Here is a 24,530-nt window from a genome sequence, read left to right on the forward strand (position 1 = left end):
CGCCTCATTATACCGCGTGCAAAATTAATTGAATCAAAGCGATGACAAAAGCCAACTGGCCGCTTAAATCGGCCCAATTGCAATCGCCGCATAATTACCGCCAAATATAAAATGCGTTTTCAGTGTCACAACTGGGAAGTGGGAGCCCCCAAAAACCTAATTGAAATTATATAATTCGTGGTCAGAACAGAGAATCGAACACGGCTCGCTGCTCTTTTACACAAATATGTATTTTTAATTGATTTCCAATGGATTTCTGCACTGGCAGCTAATGAAATCTAGCCACAGACAGACTGACCGAAAATAAATGTTATTCCATTTAATTTGCATTAAACTATATCAATGGGCTTCAGTTAGCTGGAAGTAAGTGTTGCGTCATCAGCATACAAAAATCAAATTAAATTCTCCATGTAGCATCCATAAATATAAAAATACAAAAATATGAGCGGAAATGTTTTGGCCAGGCAAAGCTAAACAAACACATGTGTAAAATTTATTTATTTATAACATATCTCTATATTTGCTTATGGCTGACCGACACCGAGGAACATAAATTAAGCGCTAAGCTTTTCGGAAACTGACAAATTTTTGGCGTTGCACTGGATTACGTCGGCTTAAGGGAGAATGATTTGTGGAATTAGAACGGGTGCCAAAGCATTTTTAATGAACTCGGGCATTTCCCCTTCTTTTTACTAAATAATTTTCTCAACATTTTTGATAAATTACCACATGACAGCCATATTTTATTAAATGGGACATATATTTCCGATTTATTTACGGAATTTAATGTATTTCTTGGGGTGATAATTATTCAGAGGTGCCAGAGAATTATTTAATGGCAAAACCGCTTTAATTTTGAAGTGATATCAGTTGTAAGGCCAAAGCTCATTTGACAAAACACAGTAGTTTGCAATTAGGAATGCCATATGCCAGGTGCATTTTGAGTTAGCATCTGTCATGGCTACCAATCGATCCACCTATTCGAAATGCCAGGCAGGAATTGAGTCAAAGGTCGGTTGAATGCTATGGCCAAATGGTAAAATGGCCCAAAAATCAGATGCCGGAAACTGAAAATGATGCAGCTAGATACAACAAGCCAATGTGTTGCTCAATCCGAGTGTCAGAGAGACATTTCAAGTATTTTGACTTTTTGATGGCACAATCTATGGTACCTTTTATGCACCTTTTGTTGTTTGATTTCAGTGGATTTATTGCAAAAAAAAGAAGGGTAGAAAAAAATGTACATATGATGCTCGGTGGCAAACACATGCATAGTTTTTATGCAAATATGCCGCCAAAGCATCCACGAATTTCCAGTAGGAAATGCATCCGACGTATGGCAGATGCATCAACAGTCGCTGGGTGGCATTTTGGTTGCTTTGTGTTCAGTTTTCTATAAAAGCAACAACGAATAGGTGAGCATGGGGCTAAATTTTGGGTGGAAGAATGTTATGGGGTCTACGGATCCTGTTTGTCTGCACGTCTGCGTGTCTGTTTGGCAAATGCCAACTTTATTAGGAATTTTTGCCGTTCGCTGGCTCATGAGGCGAGCATCGACATTTTTGGGGGCCGCAGTCTGCATTTTCCTCCCCGATCCATTCATCCATCGCTTTTCCCACTGTCTCTTCTGGTTCATGTATTTGGGATTCTACTTTGGCTGAATGGATTATATCCGTATTTTGCCGACAAACAAACACAAACGTCTTGTCCGCTCAGGTGAGAGAAAATGAGAGCCTGGCTAGATTGTTGGGAAAAGCCAGAGAGAATCGGAAAAATGAGCGAAAGAAAACTCATGCGCTGTGTGGGGGAGAAAAAATCCCGTTATTTTCTAAGCAACAGCAGTAAAAACCGACTTTATTAAAAAGAATAAATGATGATGAATTAAACTGAAATATTTATTACAAATATACGTATAAATTATTGGAATAATTATTTTATAATTAGAAGCTTTATAATGGATTTTTTGGTAAATATTTTTTAATCCAAAATAATTTTAATACGAACCTAATTACTATCTACCTACTATATTTGATCTTTGATATACTTATTTTATGTTTTTTTACTGCTTGATAAATTGGTCTATCTTTGTTAATCGCTGTTACAAACTATGTAAATATAAAATTGTGGAAATCAATTATGAATGGTAGTAATATTTTAACAATTGTAGTTAAAACAACCTTTTAATAAATAAAAGTTTCATCTAACAATGACAATGACAAATAATAATTGTGCAACAGCACAGCAATTATCAGAAATTGAAAATGAAAATTGAAGCCCTCTTCCTTTGGTTAATAAACATTACCCAAAACGGGCATTAGCACCTAATTTGAATAAATTCAGTTAAGGGCCGTATATTTGTGTACGACGCACTTAACTAATGGCCCGACATTTAAAGCGCTATAAAAAGCCCCAAAGGGCAGCTAGACAACCTGGAACTGACCACTTCTAAGACAAATGGCGGACTGTCCGACTATAATTGACCACAGGCGGTTTGAGACAGCGCAAAGGAGGTGGGGATACACATTATCGTTGTGGTCGTCGTTCAAGTAGAATGGACAATTATTATTAACTGCAATAAATTTCACGCACGCACAATTTACATACACTTTGGAAAAGTATTTGCATTGTAAATGGTCGTATTAAAATAACATTTTTTGAGATTTAATAATTCTTACCGTAACAAATAAGTGCCATTTTTTATTTGTAAGCGAGATACACAATTATATTTTAATTTCCTAAGAATCTATTATTAAATATTTTTTTTCCGAGTGCTGAGAAGTACTCGAGCGTATCGCAGGACACGATCTATAAAGGACACAGGACACGGACATTTGGTCAGGACACGTACAACTCATTTAAGTGCAACATAATTGTGTGTCCAAGTTTCGGGAAGCGCCCACCTGAAGACTCGGATTCCTCGGGATGGGTCAATGGATCCGGGGAATCCGGGGGCCAGTAATTGCCACCGGGGGCACATGTCAATGGCAATTACCCGGCGAGAGTTCAAGTGGAGTTCTGAAAGAATGATAGACCGCTGACCACCCACCCCCTCACTCAATAAATCGATAGTTGTTGCCGTTCTGTTGCCATTAGCGTGTTGTTTAATTGAATTGTAGCAATTAAAGAGCTTCAATTGGTTTTAATCGGAAATTGTTCTCATTGTTCCGAGCACAATAGTAAAAGTCGAGCTCTCGCACACACACACACACTCTCGTTCATCGTTTATGGTCGTAGATTGAGATAGATATATACGTATACGTGTTCCGTAAATAGTCGACATTCACATAAGCCCGCCTCATTAACGCTGACATTCAGAAATGGCTGAAAGGAAATGTGCAATAAATGCGACTAAGCCTGCGGCAATCATCACCCAGCTACAACAACAACCACGGCGGAGTGGAGCGGAAAAGCAGCACACAAGCCTCGGTAATCACAGGGGGTTAATCGCAGTTGGGGGTTAAGCTAACAATGGGAGTTCAACTACCGTTCAGCTGGGGAAATGTCAAGTGTCTTGGGCGAGTCAAGTTCTCTTGCTCATATGGGATACGAATTAAAATCTATCAAAATCTAAAACAAATAATATGATGAAATGAAAACATAAAACTAATGGAATTATCCCAAGTTTTATAAATCTATCCAATAAGTACCAATGATATCGAAAATTGTTATTAATAAAAGTTGAAATCTATCAAAATGTAATAACTACAAGTGATATGAAATATGAAAACATAAAACACAAAACGAATGGAATTTTTATAATTCTTTCTAATAAGTACCAATGATATTAAATAATATAACCAATGCAAGTTCTACCAATTTTAAAAATATTCGAATAATTTGTAGTTCTTTCAATTCTTATATTGGTTTAATAAAGACACTTCTAAGTTATAATTCAGTTCCCTTACCCTAATTAACATTTGCCATTAACAGGCACCTTAAAATTTAACATCAGGATTAACAGAACCCTAAAAAAAATGGTCCCAAGCAACAACAGTTATCTGGGAGCTCAACAGGCTGTTCCTTTCTTTTTGCTCTGCCCCAACAACAGTCAGATGGTGAGAATTTCCCCAACATGGCATTTTCTTTTTCTCTCTACAGAGAGTGCTGTGAAAAGGATGGTTTATTTTCTCCCGCACTCTCTCTTGCTCTCTCCCTGCAGCACTTCACCGTTATGCTCGCTCTCTCCGTGCCCCATGTTTTCATTGCCTGCCGCAACATTTGCTCAGTCCGCGACGAACTCTCAACGCGGGCGCTTGTTTGAACTCGAGGTCTGTGCCAGTGCCACTTCAGGTTTTCCACTCGCACCCATATCGAATTTATTGAGCTTGCTGCGCGCCAAAAGTCCAAAAAGTGAAGAAAACGCAGAGCATACAAAGTTGAAGAAACCAAAAATAAATATGTGAGTGTGCCGCCAGTGTGTGTGTGCATTTATTTTTAAGCGACGGCCCGAAGGCAAATGTGAAGTGTAAGCGGCAAATCCAAAAAAATAAAGAAAAAGAGCGAGAAATATAAATTATATCAACACAAAAATAGCCATCCCGCGAGAAGGCAGGCGAATTTAGCACGCAACATTTGACGAAATGGGAGCGACACAGAAAACACACTTTCCAGCCCACTGGCTGCTGTTTATCCTTTTGGGCCTGGGCTTCGTATCCCCGAAAGTGAATGCCGTTAGTTCTTATGGCGCCTCCTTCATCTCGAACCCATCCATATACGCCTATAGTGTGGAAAATCAGCAGGAACAACGCGAAAACAGGGACAACATCAAGTTTGCCGACGAGAATGGCAATTTGAATTCCAATTCGAATCTGAATCGTAATTACTACTTCACCGATGATCCCAGTCCCGTACCGAATTTGAATGCCAATCCGACCGCCTCGCTGGCCACGCCCCCTGCCACGCAGCCCGCCCCCCAGACGGGATGCACTCTGGACCGGCTGGCCGTCTATAAGGTCGTTCTGCACACCTACTGGACCCGCGAACTCTTCCCCAAACACTATCCCGACTGGCGACCCACCGCCCAGTGGACCAAGACGTTAGGTAAGTCTAAAAACATACATTTTCATTCGGTCATCTCATATCGCTGTTTAAAGAAAAAACATCTAGATTATATCAATATTATCATTTAGATCTATAGTTTTAAAATGATATGTTTCGAAAGTTTTACATTGATCAAGAAGTAATTGAAAAGATTATTTATTGATTTAAGAAATCTGTATAATAATTGTTTATAAAAAGTGTAATTTTACTAATTTTATTAAATGCCCTTATAAGTGTTCAGTTATAAAAACGCAATTGAATTTAAGGGCAATAAAACCAATTTTAAACCTTACAAAATGTAATTGAATAACTAAGTTAAATTGAAAACAAGAAAGAAAGCTAGCTTCGGCCAGCCGAAGCTTATATACCCTTGCAGATCGTTCCTATTAACTTACAAATCGCAAAAATTTTAAATTTTGTATTATTTTAATATTATTTTTTCTATCCTTCCCTATTGCAGTTATATAATATAGTCGTCCGATTTTTGTTAAATTTAATTCAAAACACTGAAATATTAAAAAAAATCATATCCTAGAGTATAAGAGAATACAATAAAAACCAACGGAGCTATAATTTGTTTCCAATTAATTTCCCATTAATGTTTTGATCGTTCCTATGGCAGCTATATGATATAGTCGTCCGATTTTGATAAAATGAAAATTGAAATTCGGAAATATTTAAAAAGAGTCATGTTCTAAAGTAGAAAAGAATACAATAAAAACCAAAAAAGCTAAAATTTATTTCTGTGTAACTTTCCCATTAATTTTCCGATCGTTCCTATGGCAGCTATATGATATAGTCGTCCGATTTTTAAAATATTTTATTCGAAATTCTGAAATATTTAAAAAATAATATTTCCAAGAGTAGAAGGTTTTATTTCAAAAAACACCGAAGCTAGAATTTTTTTAACTTTTCCTTCCTATGGGAGCTATAAGATATAGTTATCCGATCCGGTTGGTTCCGACTTATATACTACCTGCAATAGAAAGAAGACTTTTGGGAAAGTTTCATCGCGATAGCTTCAAAACTGAGAGACTAGTTTGCGTAGAAACGGACGGACAGACGGACAGACGGACGGACAGACGGACGGACAGACGGACAGACGGACGGACAGACGGACATGGCTAGATCGACTCGTCTAGTGATGCTGAACAAGAATATATATACTTTATGGGGTCGGAAACGTCTCCTTCACTGCGTTGCAAACTTCTGACTGAAATCATAATACCCTCTGCAAGGGTATAAAAATTTCGTTTTTTCAAAGCTATATATTTATTAAACTGCAACTGGCGAACGTAACCATTGATGTGCATCAATATTTGAACATTTTAATAAAATGCTTGCAAAATGTTTCCCAAACTATCACTTAATTGGAATTCCGTGCAGCAGTTATGTGGCAACCGAATTCTGCCAAATATTTTCCACAATTTTAGTTTTTACAAATTCCCCCAAACAAGCAAAAATCCAAACCAATTTGGCCCAGTTCCCAGGCCAAAATGGGGCAAACACAATTTAGACAGCCATCTGCATCGCACTCTCACTCTTGGCAAACATTGGATCCCTCACTCTGGTTATTACTCAATCGTAGAGATGACGATAAGGATCTCATAATTTGTGCCAGCGCAGCAACCAGCAACAAATGCCCACAGACTAATTTGTCACAATGCCTTACCTCTCTCCCAATTTGTCAGACATGCAGAAATACATATGTATATATACCCACATACGTATTACGTATAGAAAATAAATCGAAAAGCAATTTCGCAGCAAGTTGGCTAAACATTCTCGGTTCGTTTTGGTATTTTGGGTTAAATCAAAAAGGAGGGGTTGAGGATAGAAAATGCCTTTGGCCGCATTGGCATGTCGCTTGTCTTATCAATGTTTTTGCAGATTTAGCTGTCGATTTATAGCACACAGACATACGGACACACATCGCCGGCACCCAGGATATTCAGACGACCCAGTGAGACAAGTAAATCTGACAGCTAAACAACCAAAGCCTGGCCCACATGCAGGGGCAAATAAAAAAGGATAAGCAGGAAGCAGAAAAGCGGCAGGATGGAGCCTAAGAAATGCGATTTGTACGTGCTTATGCGCGATGTGCTGGTCTCAGCGCAAAACGAGAAATTGGATAAAGTTGTTGTTCAATATAAAGAAAGGAGGAAGAGGGTAAAGGACCTGCCACACAGCTCATTCTTATCCTGCGGAATCCGGCAACCGGAATCCCAATTTTTGATGTTTTGATTTTTAAGTTTATCAGGGAATTGCTCTTCTCTCACATGGCTAATTAAGGTGGCATTGAGGTTTTTACATCTCTCAGCCATAAACTTGATAGCAATATGTAGCCATTTCTTTTGTTGTTTATGGTGTCGTCTGGTTTATTTATAGTTTTTCCTCCTGCAGCAGGCAGTCGTCCACAGTGCGTATGCGTGATTTATGTGAGCAATGCACTTGTGTTTATACTTGCATAAAATATAGCAAAAGGAGTAGTGTTCGTACTTTATCCTACACCACACTATGGTTTTACCACATATCTAGAAAAGTGTTTTTGCTGCTCAACACTTGAAATGCAGTAGCTGTGAGTTTATTTTGAGGATGGGAAAGAGTTTTCCTTACAGACTGATAAAATATTTCAGCAAGGTGGTTTGGAGAGATGAGATAAACAGAAAAAATATGAATTTACTTAAGGCTTTAAGGTTTTTATTATAGCCCATGTCGATGTAGAATAGGTTTCCATTTTAAATATATTTAATATTTTCTCCCGTAAAACTAGCTTATCAACTATTTAAATATATATGACACATTCTACAGAAATATGTACATTAAATATGAACTAGTGCCCTCGGACACGATATCCTTTTCAGTATTTCCGTTTGCCAGCTACTCTTGTCACTTGCGTCTCAACTTGTTTCCCTTGATAGCCGTTTAGTCCTGGCCAGCGGCACATCCGAAGCTGGTCCTCTCTATTCCTCTGGTCCGAGAGACCAACTCCTGGCTCAATCCGGAATGCCATTTGGCATTAAAATTCAAGCAGCAGAAGGGGGCAAATGGAAGGCAAAATAAAAGAAAAGTAAATCCAAACAACAAAAAAAAGTAGAATAGTGAGGAAAAAGCTTAGCAATGCACTTCGACTTGGGGCGGTGGAAAAATCATAGGAAATGTGGGAGTTTGGGGGCGTGGTGGGTCGGTGGGCCGGAGGGCAACGGCTTCCTGCCTGTCATATCCTGTTTATATATAATTTTCAGTGCGCAACTCTAACATCCGTTACATTTCAACTGGTTGGAGGCGATAGAAAGAGAGAACGGCAAAAAAGGGATATATATTCCGGGTCCTTTTGTTTTTGCTGTCGAAGGAGGTTCGTACGCAGCGCAAAATTTATTATGAATGTTCAAAAACAAGCAGCGACAGCAATTGCAGCGGGGGAAATGCATCGCCCTCACCATCGCTCGTCTTTTGTGCCAAGTCGCCCCCAATCCCCAAATGTCCTGCCTTATCCTTTTGCAGGCCGCCCAATTCCCATTCCCATTCTCATTGCATTTCCCATTCGGAGGAGTTTGCTCCTCGGCGAGTTGTTAAATTTCATTTGCCGCTGCCCTGGCGACTGTTGTCGCTGTTTTTATCGCAAATTGAAACCGAAATAAAGTTTGCCTCCTGCTGAATATTTGTTTTAGTCCTGCCATTTTTTTTCATTTCTCGTTCTTTGTGCCTTGTCACAGCTTTTTGTTTGGCCCCGAATGAAACGAAACACACTCGCCAAAAGAAGCATTTTCGCAACAGTTTTATACTTGCTTTCAGTTTTTTTTTTGGGTTTTTTGTACCATACATACATAGTTTGGTTTGGTTTTCGGTTCGTCTCTGTTTTTGCCAGTTTTATTGCTTGTCGAGGTTTTTGTTGAGTCAATTCTCGAGCGTTTTGCAAGCCAAAATGAAATGTTGCACTCTGGCAAGTTGCATTTGAAATGATTGCCACGGAAAGCGGCCTCGGGGCACTGAAATAAATTCGGGAGTTCTATTTGAGTTTTCGAAACATTAAACCAAAATTTGTTAGATTAATAATTGAATATTATTTGTTTAGTTGATTGAAAAGCAACTGAAAGAAATCGTGAAAGAATATCAAGATAAATTAAATTTAGTTTTTATGATTTATCAATCAATAAATAGTTGAATTAAAATCGGGTCTTTTAATCGGATATTATTAAATTTAAGTTTACATTTTAATTAGGTTTTTGAATAATAGTTTACATTCAAAGTTCTAATTTCCTTAGGAACTTTTTTTTTCCTTTTCAGACCTAACATATTTCTCTCAGTGTCTGCATCTAGGGTTTATCATTCCGGACTCACTTGTTTAGGCTGATGGCTTTTACTGGTTAGATTGCCAAAATTAATTGGCCTACAAATAAAGAGGAAAGTTGATTGAATTCTGGAGATGGGCTGTGCGGAAGGTGGATGCCGAAATCCCCCCGCCTCATTGATCCGTTGTCAATGCCACTTTACGACCCACCCACCACCAACATTACAGTCCAGGCCCCCCAAACTGTTTGCAATTTGTGCGCTGCATAACTTGCGGGCCATTGTCCATTGTCCAAAGTCCTGCCATATCCTTGTGGCTCACGGCCCGTTAATTGCCACGTCCATTGGGGCAATTATCCTGGCTGCTGCTTTCGCCGCTGCCCATTTGTTTTTGACTGCGGCGGCAAGATGTGCGTGTTAAATACTTTCGCCAGCGGCATTTTCACGCCTCGCATTTTATTGTTGTTGGCCTCACTGCCTAATTTTTGACTTTCTTTTCGCTTTTTCAACTAAATAAATTATCAAGGAACAAGCTGCATACATTCAACATGAGCCAAGTACGTGTGTCTGTCCCCACAGTCAAATATACCCGGGAAATACCCAGACAAACATCCAAAAGCCCTTGTGTCTGCAGCTTTTTATTTTATTTTCAAACAAACTTTAAATGTTTGTAATTTTTTGTTCAAGCACATGGGGGAGTGGAAGCATAAGGAGCATGTTCAGTCGGAAAATATCATATAATAAAAATGGCAACTATACAGGAGGGGGATTATTTCCCTGGAGGACCTTCGTGGGCCTTCTTTATGTAAAGCTAATGGGGAAACCATGTAAGGCAAAATGTTTCCCTATAAAAGCGGAAAATTTTGATAAAGATCTTGAAAAACGATAAGACTTTATTAATAGGCCAATGAACAGAATATGTGAGCCATTAATTTTCTCTAAGTAACTGATACCGTAAACCCCATTAGATAAACCTTTTGTGACCCCAGATTACAGCTTTAAGCATTTCGAATTTTTTCATTGAAATTTCCATTCGGTTAGGGAGTTTCTCAGAGTCAGACATTAAGAATTCATAACGCAAAACAAGAGAATCGCCTGGCTCAGTCGTATATCTTGAAGCTGCTGCTGACAACGCAATTTCCCTGTGTCTGCTGCTGTTCCTCAGCCAAAGCATAAGTACATTAATAATAAATGTAAATACTTTTTCTTATTTTACCTACCTGTTATTGCATCTTTTTTTGTAGCGGGGAGCTTGGTTTTTCCGGAATCGGGGCTTAGAGAGTTTTCCCGGCCACTTGCAGCTACTTAGTGCCGGCTAGAGTTTAAAGTGTTGTAATTAAAACCAACCAATGCTCCCCAGATTCTTTATTTTTGTACTCCCTCTTCGGAAAAGGAAGGTTTTCCCCCTGGATGTAAAATGAGAAGCAGTAGCGCTGCTTTTACATGGCTAAAATCACGGCAAACACAAATTTCTGCTCGCTTACTTTCCCAGTTCAGCCGTTTTCCATTTTTCCCGCATTTACTTGCATGAATAAATTTCTCGTCTGCATGTCCTTTATGCTCGTCCTGCCGCCGCCGCTTTCAGTTCTTCCTTTGTACACTTTGTGCCTTGTCAAATTCATATCATTATTCATTCATACATGATTAGACAACGCAACAGAACACGAGGAAAGACAAGAAAAGCGAGCCCAGGTTTTGTATTACACAGAGAGTGAAAGTTTTCCAGCGGGGTGTGTTGTCAGGGGCAAAGAAAAACGGGAAAATCCTAGAGTCTTGGGGGTGGGGGTTCAAAAGCATGAACCCACAGAGTCAGACAGGCGTGGCATTGGCAAATGGAAATTAATGAATGAAATTTGATATAATGTCAGGTTCTCCCTCGCTTCTAGAGTTTCCAGCTTTTCCAGCACTTTTTCGGATTTTTCAGACTTTAACAACGTTTGCACAATATTAAATGCTGTTCAGCAAATTGCACTTAAACCCCGTATAATTATTTATTCACCACGCGTTAAAATTACATTATCTTTACATCTTCCACCCCTTAAAAATCGCGTTGTGTTAAATAAATAAATTAATTGAACACCGTATGCTTTGCGGGTAAAAAAAAACAGACAAAAATGTCAGAAATAAGGGCATATTTTACCTGAGCTAATTACCAATCAATTGCACAATTGGTTTCATGTTTTTATTACGTCCATTAAACAGAAATTAAATCAAAATTATTGGAAGGAAATCCGATGACGATTAATTAAACTTATATTAGCCTCAGAAAAAACATAAATAATAGGAATTTGCTGAATCCTAATTGGGCAGAATTCGTTTCCTATTGATTGGGTTTATAAATATTTATTTATTGATTTGAACTAGTTTGACACTTGTTAGTTTAATTGCTTTATTTTTAAGCTTTTTTTTGCGCAACGAGAAGGGCTTAAAATATTAAATGGTTTGTTGACTTTTTGCTCAATGGAAATTAATTGTCAAATAATAAAGAGTTTTTGTTCAAACGAAATACCCTACAGGGGAAAATGGTCAATTATGTCGAACAAAAAAAGTGATTGTTTTTAAAAAAAATTCTTTAAATTATATAACCCACAAATATTCCCCTTAAATATTTCTTGCATGCTTAATTAAAAATGTACTTTAATAATTTCAAAGACCATTTATTAAGCATATTTAAGCCTTTGGTTCATCATAGCCAACCTTTGAGCAGTTTTTCATTGCGTATCTGGCCCGACACATCGGAAGGTAATAAAAACTGCAATTGAAAATTGCGAAATTCCGGTGAAACGCATTCGCTGACCATTTACTCATTTACATATAGTTTGCCCTGCCAAACACAATATTTATGTCGTTTATTTATTTTATTGTGGCTGCATTTTTGCATTTGTCAGCATAAATGACTGCAATTTGATTTATGTTTGTATTCGCCACTGTGAACAAAATCAATATTAAATAAATTTAAAAAATGTAAAAATAAAACCAAATGGGAGCACGAAAGTAGGCAACGAGAATTGGGCCAGCAAATCGAGATCCTAATTAACTGTGGCACATAAATCAGAGCGGGCCGCAAAGAAATCCGCTCATTAATAATGCATTTGCATGGAAATGTGTAAGCGATATGATCACAAAACCCTTCAACACAAATTTATGGTCTGCGCAAACAGAGAGATTTTTGAAAAAGTACCCTGTGGTTACTTTTTCGGGCCACGTCGAGAGTTATGTCTGTGGGCCCGCCTAACTGCTAATGGCAGCCTAATTATGCCGAGAGTGGAGGTGGGGAAGGGACTTCCTCTGTTGTAAAAGGGTTTCCCGTCTGGCTCGTAAATTTTCCCTCTTTTACCGGCAACTTTAAGAAGCGCTCTCCCACACACACACCTTTTTGGTCTACATAAATCTTTGCCAGGTGGCTGAACCCTCCGCAGTTTTTCCAAACAGATTTGTCTCCTCGCAGACAAGCGGCAGACAACATGCGTGCCCCCTCTGCAGCCCCACAAAATTTTCCTTTTCCATTTCCCTTTTTTCCGTTCCCCCCAGAATAAAAAGCACCGAAATCGGAAACGCGTCGCACAAAACTTTGTTTGTCTGTATTTATGTCTGCGTAATGTGCTCGGAATCGTGGGTGCGCCTTTTCATAGGTGGGCGGGATTTTTTTTTGCGGTGGGCTCGTGAGTGTTTTACTTTTCTTGTTATTTGTCTGGGTTTTCTTTTGGGGCTTCCACCTACCAACAGCTAAAGTCTGGCGTCTCGTCTCCCCAAAGAATGCGAACAAATTACAGACGCGCACTCTGTGATTTACATCACTGGAAAATAGGTATTTTTCAATTCTGGAACTGAACTTTGAAATCATTAAGTGAGGAATGTGAAGAGCATGATGGCATGATCACTGAAAAATAGGTACTTTTCAATTCTGGAACTGAACTTTGAAATCATTAAGCGAGGAATGTGAAGAGCATGATGATGGGAATTTGGAATGCTGGGAATGAAATTTAAATTATTGCCTATTTCTTGTTCTAATAAGATAATTTAGTCGAATAAATAAAATATACAGTAAATGTAATTTAAGTTTTAAGTGTTGGAAAATGGTATTTTTTTGAAGTGCCTTTTTTTTGGAACCAACTCAATAATTTATTGTATTTCTCTTAGCTACACAATTTTAATATATTTAATAAAATAAATATTTTATAATATCTGCACTGCTCAATTTCTCTTTAAAACATATCCACTTACACCCAATATTTCCCCCACTTAAGGCCACGTGTGACATTTATCTATATTGTCTGGCAGGACATCACGCGTGTATTGTTATCCTTTTGATAACATCTCTTCCCCCTGGCGACCGACAACAGACCCGAGGCCTTAATTAAGGACACCGACAAAGCGAACCGAACCCGAAAAACTGGCAAAGAAAAGGAAACAAATATTAAGATAGGGGAAAATTATGATTGAGACAAATTGTCGGCTACGTGACAAGTCCGCATAAATTTTCTCGCTTTCCGTTTGAGCGACTGTCAATAGGACATAAAACTCATTTAATTAAGCAATTTTATAAGAACGAGACGAAGGCGAAGCCATCAAAACTTGGGGAGAGGCGAAGAAAATTTCGTGGATAGTGGAAGCAATTTATAAGGATTGCACCCCGGGGAGTGGCCATATTTTTGTTTTGCGGCAAGTTAATGGCAGCAAAATAAAGTTTGGGAAAATAATGGAGAGAGGGAGAAAGATCAAAGCTGTGGTTGCTTATACAACTTTTTTATTTTTATGGATGATCCAATTTTTATGGTCAATCAGGCGTATAATGAGATAAACTCAATGAGATTTTCTCCAGGCGCAAGGCGATGACCGATAACCGATAGCCGATAGCCCGTGGCCAAATTAACCACTTGCCGATGCATTCGCGATGAGCCGGTAAAGAGGAAAATGAAGGGGAACTTATAGCCTCTTCCCATAGAGTCCATCCGTTTGAAACGGTTGGGATTTTTGACGAATGTGAAACTCGTGTTCCCACAGAACTCCATCCACCATCTACCATCCAATAACAGCTGAGTGAAGAGCAGTTGCTCAGCGCAACATTAACGATGGGGGATTTTAACTCGGAAAAACTGTCGTAAAATTGCGTTCTCCTAATTTTATTGGAGAATAATACAATAAATAGATTAAAAATATAGTTTATTAACATATCTGAACGTTTATACCATATCCTACAATGAGTATGCATACATATTGCTGACTGCGGGGGAGCCTTACCTCCCGTACCCCACACTCCGCTCTTACTACGCCTCTGCCTAGCCAATATTAATATGAAAAATTTGTAAACAAAACCAAATGTATGCTGTTTATGGTAAATTATAGCAACTTTGGAACTTTATAGGAGTACAAAGTACACTTTTAATTAACATTAGTTATATTTACGAAGTGCAGAACATATTTTGACGCTTTGCTGCAAACATATATGTTTTCGTACGCACGACAGCTTACATTTTGGCCCACACATAACAACCTGCTTGCGAACGCTTTTCCGCTCATAACAAACTACAAAAAATTAAAAAAAGCCCAAAAAACAATGAGCTGAAGCATTATTTAATTTTTTCCCGCCATCGATTTGATTTGTTCTCGCAGTCATCGTTCCAATTTTCACAGTCAAGAGGAAGAATTCAGAGTTGCACCGAGAAAACATCGCCTAACTATCGCATAAAAGAGCCCGTCAAAGTCCGTTAAAATTGGATGGCGGACTAACTGGGAAATTTTCGGAACGGCAAAACCTTACGGACCATCCGTTCAACGGATGGTAGATGGTGGATGGAGCTCTGTGGGAAGACCCTATGACGCGTCAAGCGGGAAAACAACCAGGGAAATGAGAGCCTGGCGGGTGTCAGTCGCCGGAAAATGGTAAACAACATTCATCAAGGAAAGCAACGATAAGGTTCGGTTTTCCCCGGGGGCGTGGCACTGCGGGCAATCTGTCGCGACAACAACCTTCAAGTGTTAATAAATGCGGCGGCACAAGAACAAACAACCCAAGGACCGAACCGTAGACCAAACAACTTCAAAGCCTCCCAAACCAAATTAAACGAAATCCATTTTTTTTTGTTGGAAAATTAAATATATGAACCGTAAGCTTCTTGAAATAAAAATAAGCCTCTGTGAAAAATTACAGACTACCTTTACCGTTCTACCTTAACCTAATTAGAGATTCGGTGAGGGTGGTATTTTCTTACAGGGGTTAAGAAAACTGATTAGGGGTTGTTCAAACAAGGGGATTGTTTCTTAATAGAGGAATTATGGTTGAGTAAAGGAAACAATCTTGGGAATTTACGGAAAGTGAGTTTACAATTTAAAGACTACCCAAGAATATTTATTCAATTGAATTTAGTTCGGTAGAAAATAAAAAGGTAATATTTTGGCGTTTTACAATCAGCTAAGTGATTTAAATCCGCTAAAATGGATATTTTTTATGTTATCCCTAGTTTCTTGTTTCTTAGAAAATTATTATCATAATTTCTCGAAACAAAAAACACTTCATAATTCAATTTCTTAGAAAACAAAATGTTTAAGCAACCTGTACACCTAATTTGTGTTTGCTAAAATTTTTTGGGTATCTACAGGATCAAGAACTCACTTTTGCATACTTAAAAAATGCAAGACAAAAGTTTGGTCCAATAAAACAAAGAAAAATACACGAAAAGCAACTTTGAAGCTCCAGAAAATTTGCTAAAGCGTTAAAAAATGTACTCTGCCCCCCGACTCACTTTCGGCTCCCAAAAGTGTAGAATAAGTAACAAATAAAAGCAAAGAAAAACAAGAAAGGAAGCTAGCTTCGGCAAGCCGAAGCTTATATACCCTTGCAGATCATTCTATTAATTTACAAATCGCAAAAATGTTAAATTTCTTATTATTTCACATTAATTTTTCGATCGTTTCTATCACAGCTATATGATATAGTAGTTCGATCTTTTAAAAATTAAAATCGAAATTCGGAAATATTTCAAAATAGTCATATCCCAGAGTAGAAAGGAATGTAATAAAAACCAACAAAGATATAATTTTTTTCCCATTAATTTTCATTTAATTTTTCGACCGTTCCTATGGCAGCTATATGATATAGTGATCCGATTTAAAAAACAAAAAAACCGAAATTCAGAAATATATAAAAAAAAAATTCCCAAGAGTAGAAGGTAAAATTTTAAAAAACACCGGAGCTAGAATTTTTTTACGTTTTTTTTTTTTGATCCTTCCTATGGGAGCTATAAGATATAGTTGTCCGATCCGGTTGGTTCCGACATATATACTACCTGCAATAGAAATACGACTTTTACGAAAGTTTCATCCCGGTAGCTTTAAAACTGAGAGACTAGTTTGCGTAGAAACGGACGGACAGACGGACGGACAGACGGACGGACAGGCGGACAGACGGACGGACAGACGGACAGACGGACGGACAGACGGACATGGCTAGATCGACTCGTCTTGTGATGCTGATCAAGAATATATATACTTTATGGGGTCGGAAATGTCTCCTTCACTGCGTTGCAAACTTCTGACTGAAATCATAATACCCTCTGCAAGGGTATAAAAACCTTGGCTAAGCGTAAATAAACCAAATATAAACTTTGGCTGCTGTTGCCTGGATGGTATTGCCAGGCAGACAAACTTGCTCTCAACTTGGCTTTCTCTTCCCGAGTTTGCTTAGTAGCCGAAGACAACAAAAACAAGAAAATCCTAGCATCCTACGGGGGGCACTTTCTCTAGTCTCTATTCTCATTTCCCCGCTGCGGTTGTTGTTGTCGTTTCGGTGTGAATAATGTTGCTGTTATTTATGCCTCAATGCGCCACGCCCTGAAAAAAAAAACCTAGAAGAAATTGCAATTTCCACGCCCAAGTTTCGGGCACTTTCACTTGACGATGTTCCCTTTTTCCGCCCTTCCCCCCAAGAGCCAAGGACCCAAAGCAACCCCAAAATGTTTCTGCTTTTTATTAAAAGTTTCTTTCTCTTCCCCAAGCCCTACACCCCACATCCCATACCACCGAACAATGGGCACATTTTTTAAAGTGTTTTTTATTGTCGCGTTAACCGACCGCAACGACTTATTGGTGGGATGGGTAGAGTTTCGCCAACTTTTGCGTAAGTGTAAATTATTGTTAAGGTCAGAAAGTTGCGCCCAAAGTTCTACTTCTACCCAGTTAGGTTAGTTTGCCGGGCAGGCTGTAACTTTGGCTTAATACCTTTAACTAAGTCCTCGAGCTGCATAATTTTTGAGAACATTTAACTTAATTAAGAGCCCGGCCCAGACGGTCCGAAAGTGTTAATAAAAACCCAGCACTAACTTTCAATTAACGTCGACGAAAATACATATACAAATATATGTAAGTAGAGCGACTTAACCGGAGGTTAACCCCAGTGAATGTGTAATAAACTTTCCTTATTGTTGTTGTTCTTTAAATAAAAATTTATGTGGCACTTCTGCGCCAAAGAAAAGCGAGCAGAAAAAGCACACTTTCACTTAAGCTGCCGCACTGTCCTGTTTATATATCCTTTGGCCCCCTTCTCTCTTGACATTTGAAATATGCTGGAGCTGTTTATGAAAGTCGGAAGGGGAAAGGACCATTTCGGTTTGTTTCTGGACAGCAATTAAGTGAGCAGTCTGACCCGGAGAAAAAATGAAGAGAAAGCTGAAATAATATTTGTGTGCCAAAGAAATGGGCACATGAGGAAAAATATAGCATCGTAGGATAAAATATATATTATATCAGGAAAAATGGTTTAATTAAATTTGTTATCTCACAAACGTAAAAAAAAGTAACATAAAATAATAACCAAGTACAAATTCTTTAAAAAAAAGGAATGTGCAGCTCTACTATTGTCTACTGATCTAATTTTTTTTTCCATAATAATCATTATACCCCTTTTCATAAGCAAATTTATTTACCAGAAGAGAGTCGTTAATTTTACCTTAAATTGCAATCTGGGGTAGCCTGCGTTTTATGGTTAAGTTGGCATTGATGGGGGTCGTCGACCCACTTGATTTGTTGCCGACAATTGAATTGCCTTGAAAATCCTTGCATACCCACACAAAATAAAAATGAAAAGTCAACTAATGCCGGAGGGCAGAATCTCCCTTTGGGAACGGCACACAGTCATCAAATTTTAATGCCAATCATAATTTTTTCAGTCAACCGATGCGCCAAGGTTTTCCGCCGCCACTAACCGAGCCAGCAAAATAAATGTCAAATCAGCAAATATGAAAGTACAGTTATGCCAAAGGGAATTGAGGATTGAAAAGTGTTTTCCGGTGGTCCTTTAAACGAAAAAGAAATAAATCAGAGATGTGGAAACATAGAGTGATGGTATTAAAGGGGTAAAAGCAGCAGACATTTTAAAAACAAACTAAATCGAAATTTATAAATTAATATTATATTCAATATTATACTTTTTTAATAATAAAATGATCATTTGGCATAATATCAAAAACCACTTAGTTTTTTTCAAAATCCCCTTGGATTTGATTTAGATTTTTTTTTTATTTCTAACCGAATAGATCGATTAATCGAATCAGTGAGCTATTCTCAGGTTGGCAGGTTGCCATCTCTGATATATGAACCACTTACACCGCACACAATCCTCGAGCATCATATGCCATTTTGCTTTTGCAACCTTTTTGTGCCGGCTCCCTTTATTTGTGGCCAACTTTTGAGTGCGGAAGTTCCTCGAGGGTTAGACACACAACACAATAATACGGAAAAAAGGGCCTAAAAAGGGTTGCTCTTATTGTTATCGATGGCATGCGAGTGGGTGGAAGCTGGCTCCATTGAATTATGTGCCCAACATGAAAACAAACAAACAAACAAATAAAATAAGGAGCTGAATTGATTGTTGAACTGCACAAGACTCCTCCTTTCTCCACAATTGGAGATCATAAATATTTATGGGGCCCCCTTTTTCGTGGAGCTGTTGTGATAGGTATATAAATATCAGTAGCACCTTCCTTATAACAACAACCCAGTATCAGTGTGGTGTAGTTGAGCGTGAAACGCAGAATTTATTATGTTATCGCTTCACCGATTTACTTTATCGATTTCACAATCAGTTCGAATGGGGGCCCGAAAAACCTTTTGGCAACTTTGATGCTCCCCAGATAATTTGCAGACCCCCATTCTGTTCGGCGCTTGTTTGCCTTGGCATTTTGCGAGCCGCCTTCAGGCCATGTGGCAAATATTGTTATTTGTTTTAAAAATTTAAAGCCAACTCGCAGTTGACTTTGATTCGAGCTTAGGGCACCTTACTTATCTGACTTGTGCATTTTTAATGAGCCCGCCTAATGGATAATGCTTCACTTTGATGTAGGTTATGCAAAGAGTTATGCTGAAAGGTATTGATAAGAGCTGTTGTGCGGAATTCTGAAAAGTTATAATCAGCTTATTTCAATGCAGTGAGAAAAAATTATACAAAAGAGTGTATCTATAATGTGGAATAATAAACCTTTCGATAGGTTTAGATTTAAATGCTACTATAAAGAAAATATCATAAACTTTTAATTTAAAATACTCGATTTACTTTTTCTCTGTAAAATATCCACTAATTCATTTATGTTTGTTATCATTTCAGGTAAGAATATCCAGAGCAATCCTTTAGGTGACCGGCTGGGGATCCAATTCCTGTTTATTTATAACGCCATTAGGGTTGCATCCGTTGCCGGGGGCGCGTTGGCAACCCTGGTCCCGTCACTGAATTGATAATAATTGGATTAGCACATCTTTTTGCGAGGGGGACGAGGTGGTAAGTGAACCGTGGACGCAGAGAGCCCCTAGCACCAGCGGTTGGTTAATAGTGCCCAAAAGGCTTACGCCACGTTGGCCACGCATCGAAGCATCACTGTGATATGTGGGTTGATGTGTGTTCGAGCGGGCGGTGTGCTTGCAAAATATTTTGCAAAAATTTTCAGCGCTTGCCATATTTTTCAATATTTCTATGAAGAGTTGGGGGCGCTGGTCGGGGTGATGTGCGGACTCGTTGCGCTCCAGCAATTTTACATTTTATATGGCCTGGGCATAGCGACCTAAATCGACTTAACTCCCCCTCTATATATACGACTAGCTCTCTCTCTCTCTCTCTGTCTTTCTCTGTCTGGTCCTCGCACTTTGTGGCAGCAAGTTTATGCGCCCTGAAGTATTCATCACTTAATTTCCACGTGCCGCTGCCATTTTCAAAATTTATGACTTTACTCTGCAGCTATCTATGGCCTTCTATATAACCCTCCCCCCTTTCCAAACCCACCGATTTTCCGTGTTGACAACTTTCGCAGGGGGAGATACATACGTACATTTAGCCAGAGGGAAAAGCCCTTTTTCGGGTTACATTTTGCCGTTTGCCATCTGTCAGCGTCCCCAAATAGAATTATGTCAGCTAATTGAATTTGACGTCGACTTGACATGGATTTATGCACTAATGCAGTTGCCAGCGGAACCAGCGGAATAATCAAATTTCAGCGGGAAATAGTTTTCAATTTTTTGGCAGTCCTCGCTGGGGTAAGATTTGGGTGCAACCATTTAATTTTAGTTTGTTCAAGTGAAATAACACTGATTTGGGGATTTGACGAACAATTTATGGTTGAGTAGGTGGTACAAAATGCGGAAATTAAAAGGAAATAAAGAGAAGGGGTCTAAAATATTTAACGTAGTGATTTTTAAGGAAGAATCGCTTATTAAGACCTATCGAAATGTAAAAGAAAATTTTTAAATCGTGCAATTGATTAAAAATTTATGAGCAACTAATAAATTTTCTGCTGGATAGCGCCACTTTCAAGCAACTGCTTGCTTTGTTGTTAGCATATCTCCATTTCTCAAATATATATGGAAGTACTTGACTAAAACGTTTTCTCTTGTTTTTCTGGCATTCTCTAAGAAACCTCTTAAAATTCAAAATCCATATTCAATCACGGTTCAGCTTTTGTGCCCACAATTGATTGTGTGCATTTTTCAAGCTCGATTTAAAAATTAATCATTCGTTTTGCTTGCTTTTGATTGGACACTCGATCACAGCTGTGCGGTCTGTCGGACTTTTAAAATGTCATTTATCTTGTGGCTGTCTGCGCTCTTCCATAATGATCTTTCATTCACGCTTTGATTGATTTTGTGGTCACAGCTCCACAATTTCTGTCTATAATTCGATATTCCTGTCAGGCGGCCGTGCTGCAATCCCTTGCCGGCTTTCACTTTGTGCAAGTTTTAACAACCGCACGCATATCTGTGGCCAAAAATAATGAAGATTTTATGGTTTACGGTTTGTCTGCGTGGGCGTGGTTGTTCAGTAAATCCGCAAAAATATAAAACCAAACTGGTTGCAATTGATTTTCTACCCCCGCATCGAATGCAGCACAAATTGTATACAATTATATTTGGGCTGCTATCTGAAATCAGCATGAAAATCTATTGGAACGTAACGAATTGTATCGAACGTGCCTAACTGTTAATGCGGTTATAATACGCCAGCGGATTATCATTGATTATGTTTGGGTGGGTGGTGTAGCTTGTGTATGTTTGGGTGTTTTTGGGGGTGGTGAATGTGAGGTGTGCGTGTGTGTGAACACGCCCTCTGGAAACAGAAATAACTGTTTGTGCGCGTCGATCCAGACAGACAGACACAAAACGCACAAAATCCAAGCATCTACTACGTTTATGCGTTGAAGAACGAGATAAAACTCAAATGTGTGCACAACTCACAACCCTCTATAATCATTATGAACATGAGTGAAAATTTCTTTTTCTAGGACAGCTCCATTAAAATTAAAACACATTATTTAATTGATAGTAAGGTCACAATGGTCATTAAAAAATATTTATGGTAGTATCAAGAATCATGTTTACCTCAATCAACCTCGTATAAACATATATTTTGAATTGATTCTTGGTTTACATTTTACAAACATCATCTTTGGTAAATAAGAGGAATTAATGAATTGGTGTTTCACACCCTTCGAAAGCTATTTGCTAAATAATTCCCCAAATTCGGCTACGCATAAACACTCGAGCAATTTGGCTCCCAATCCGCCGCTTAACTTTTCTCTACCCATCTCTGTTTTGCCGTAAAACTTTGTCGAGTGTATAGACATAATTTCAATTTTCATTTGGTATTAATGTCTCTCCCATAACTGCTTATGTGTGTGTGTGCTTTGGCTGTGTTTGTGCACAAATTGCCGCAGCGTTGTCTGGGAAATGGATCAGAAGGTGGTGGGTGGATAGCAGTTGGGGTCCAAGAACTCCAGAATGAGCCCCTCGTTATATATGGCTGCAAAATGCGGTATTGGCAAAATCCCAGGAGCGCGCTTTAGTTGATAGCACTGGCAAAATGGAAGCAGAAAAAACTAGTTACCACTCAGTTAGTAGAGCTAAAGGGTCAATTGGGTTATAAAGGGGCAAGGAATGGGGGCGGGAGAAGTTGTAAAAATCCCATTTAGATTCTACGAGTATCGTACATGTTTTAATAAACGAAATATGTTAGAGAAAAATATAAAACAGAATAAACATGCTGGAATTTCATTTTATCGCTAAAATCTGTAGAGCACTAACAGCATTTTTAAATGAAACTTGGGTTTTAATTACAAATCGTTTGGCCATTGAAGTATACAATTTTTGTCGATTTATTAAAGACTCACCAAGTTTTAATAAAGTCCTTATCAAACATTGTAAGCTCTCCGAAACAAATTAAGACAAATAATTAATTCTTCTCCCAGATAAATGCAAAACTTTATGGTAAACAACAGAAATGTCCATCTTCTGTAATTGGGCAAAACTCAAATAATTTGCACACAATTTATTTTTAATTAAAAATAAATATTAGGATGTCTCCGAAACCCCAACGACGGGATTACAGTCTTAGACCTGTGATGAAACCGCACAATTTAAATTTCAAATCAAAGGACTATCAAAAAAAAAAAACAAAAAAAATATAGAAGAGTCGGAGAAAATCTCAACAGCAGGCCGTTAAGTAAACCAATCAAAGTGGAAGACGACCAGGCCGCAAAAAGAATTTAATAATAACGCAGGAGGGTCCCGTGGTCCCGAGGAGTAGGCCATAAAATGCCAGGAAAATGCAAAACACAAACAGATTGAACTGGCCAGCCACATCCGGCTGGCTCGGCGGGGTTTCCCACCAGTTTTCCCCTAGCTTTTCCGCTTTCCTCCTAGCTAGTTGTGCTCTTCGTTGCGTGCTTAATTAAATGATCATCATTTGCGCGCAATCAACGCACAAATAAATTTTCAGCCGCCATCTCTGGGTTTTCCCAGTTTCCCAGCTCCCATTTCCCAGCTTTCCCGGCTTTCTGGTCCTCACCCAAGGCGTTGGTTAGTTGTGTTTGTTTGGCGGGTTTCCGCTTGAAATTATACCCTGGCTACTGGGCCTTTGCCTTTGCCTTTTCCATTGCTGTTGTCTTAATTAATTCCTAATTTTCCTCTTCGGCTCTGACTCCTTTTTGCGTATTTAATTGAAAATTTCTTCAAAGAAAATTCATGACCGTTACCATTGTTGGCCTGTTTATGGGGCAAAAAGCTGGCTGCCAGCTGTTGGCCATTTGACAGACGACGCGTTTTATTCATTTGCATATTGCTTTGGCACTTTCTTGCCTTTTGTTATGGCTTTGTTTATGGGCCCGCCGCCTTCTTACGTTTCCGGTTTTTATTGGCATTCTGCCAATTGCTGGGCATAAATTTGATTACTTTTCGGGCCAAGATTACGGTGACTTTCGCAGACCCTTGGGCTGTCAATTAGCGGGGGCCAAAAATGCTAATTAAAATTTCCACTGCAGCCGCAGCGGCAAATTCAATAAAATGCATTACGCATCCGCCACGTTGTCCAGCCAGCTTATGGTGGCCGCATTAAAATTCCCAGCGTTGCATAATTGATTTCTCGACTGGCCACCGGTTAACCAATCGATCCGATATACATAAGTGTATAATGTTAATCAGCTTTTGAGCGATTCCCTTACAGATTGCCTGGCAAAGTCATTATAATTCGATTGGAAAAAAGAAAATACTTAACAGGCCGCACTGCATAATTGCATTCGCAGTGTGCACTGCCGAGTCCATTTCCATTCGCACACATATTCGTGTCACTTGTGCATCGATCGGGCTTATTAAGTACTGCTAGTAGCTGCTCATGCAATTAACCCAATTCGGCCAAATGAGTTTTACATGTTCAACGACGGCCACTATAT

General features: G+C 38.7%; 1 protein-coding gene across 1 annotated transcript in view; it reads left to right on the top strand.

The window, feature by feature from the left end:
* Positions 1-4,236: 4,236 nt before the first annotated feature.
* Positions 4,237-24,530, top strand: part of mspo (M-spondin) — a 48,656-nt gene continuing 28,362 nt past the window's right edge. The window contains exon 1 of the mRNA XM_017149279.3: positions 4,237-5,040. Coding sequence (XP_017004768.2) covers positions 4,581-5,040 — 460 coding nt within the window. The 5' untranslated portion in view covers positions 4,237-4,580. The remainder of the gene's footprint in view (positions 5,041-24,530) is intronic.

This window comes from Drosophila takahashii, chromosome 2R (genome assembly GCF_030179915.1).
Source record: "Drosophila takahashii strain IR98-3 E-12201 chromosome 2R, DtakHiC1v2, whole genome shotgun sequence".
NCBI lineage: Eukaryota > Metazoa > Arthropoda > Insecta > Diptera > Drosophilidae > Drosophila > Drosophila takahashii.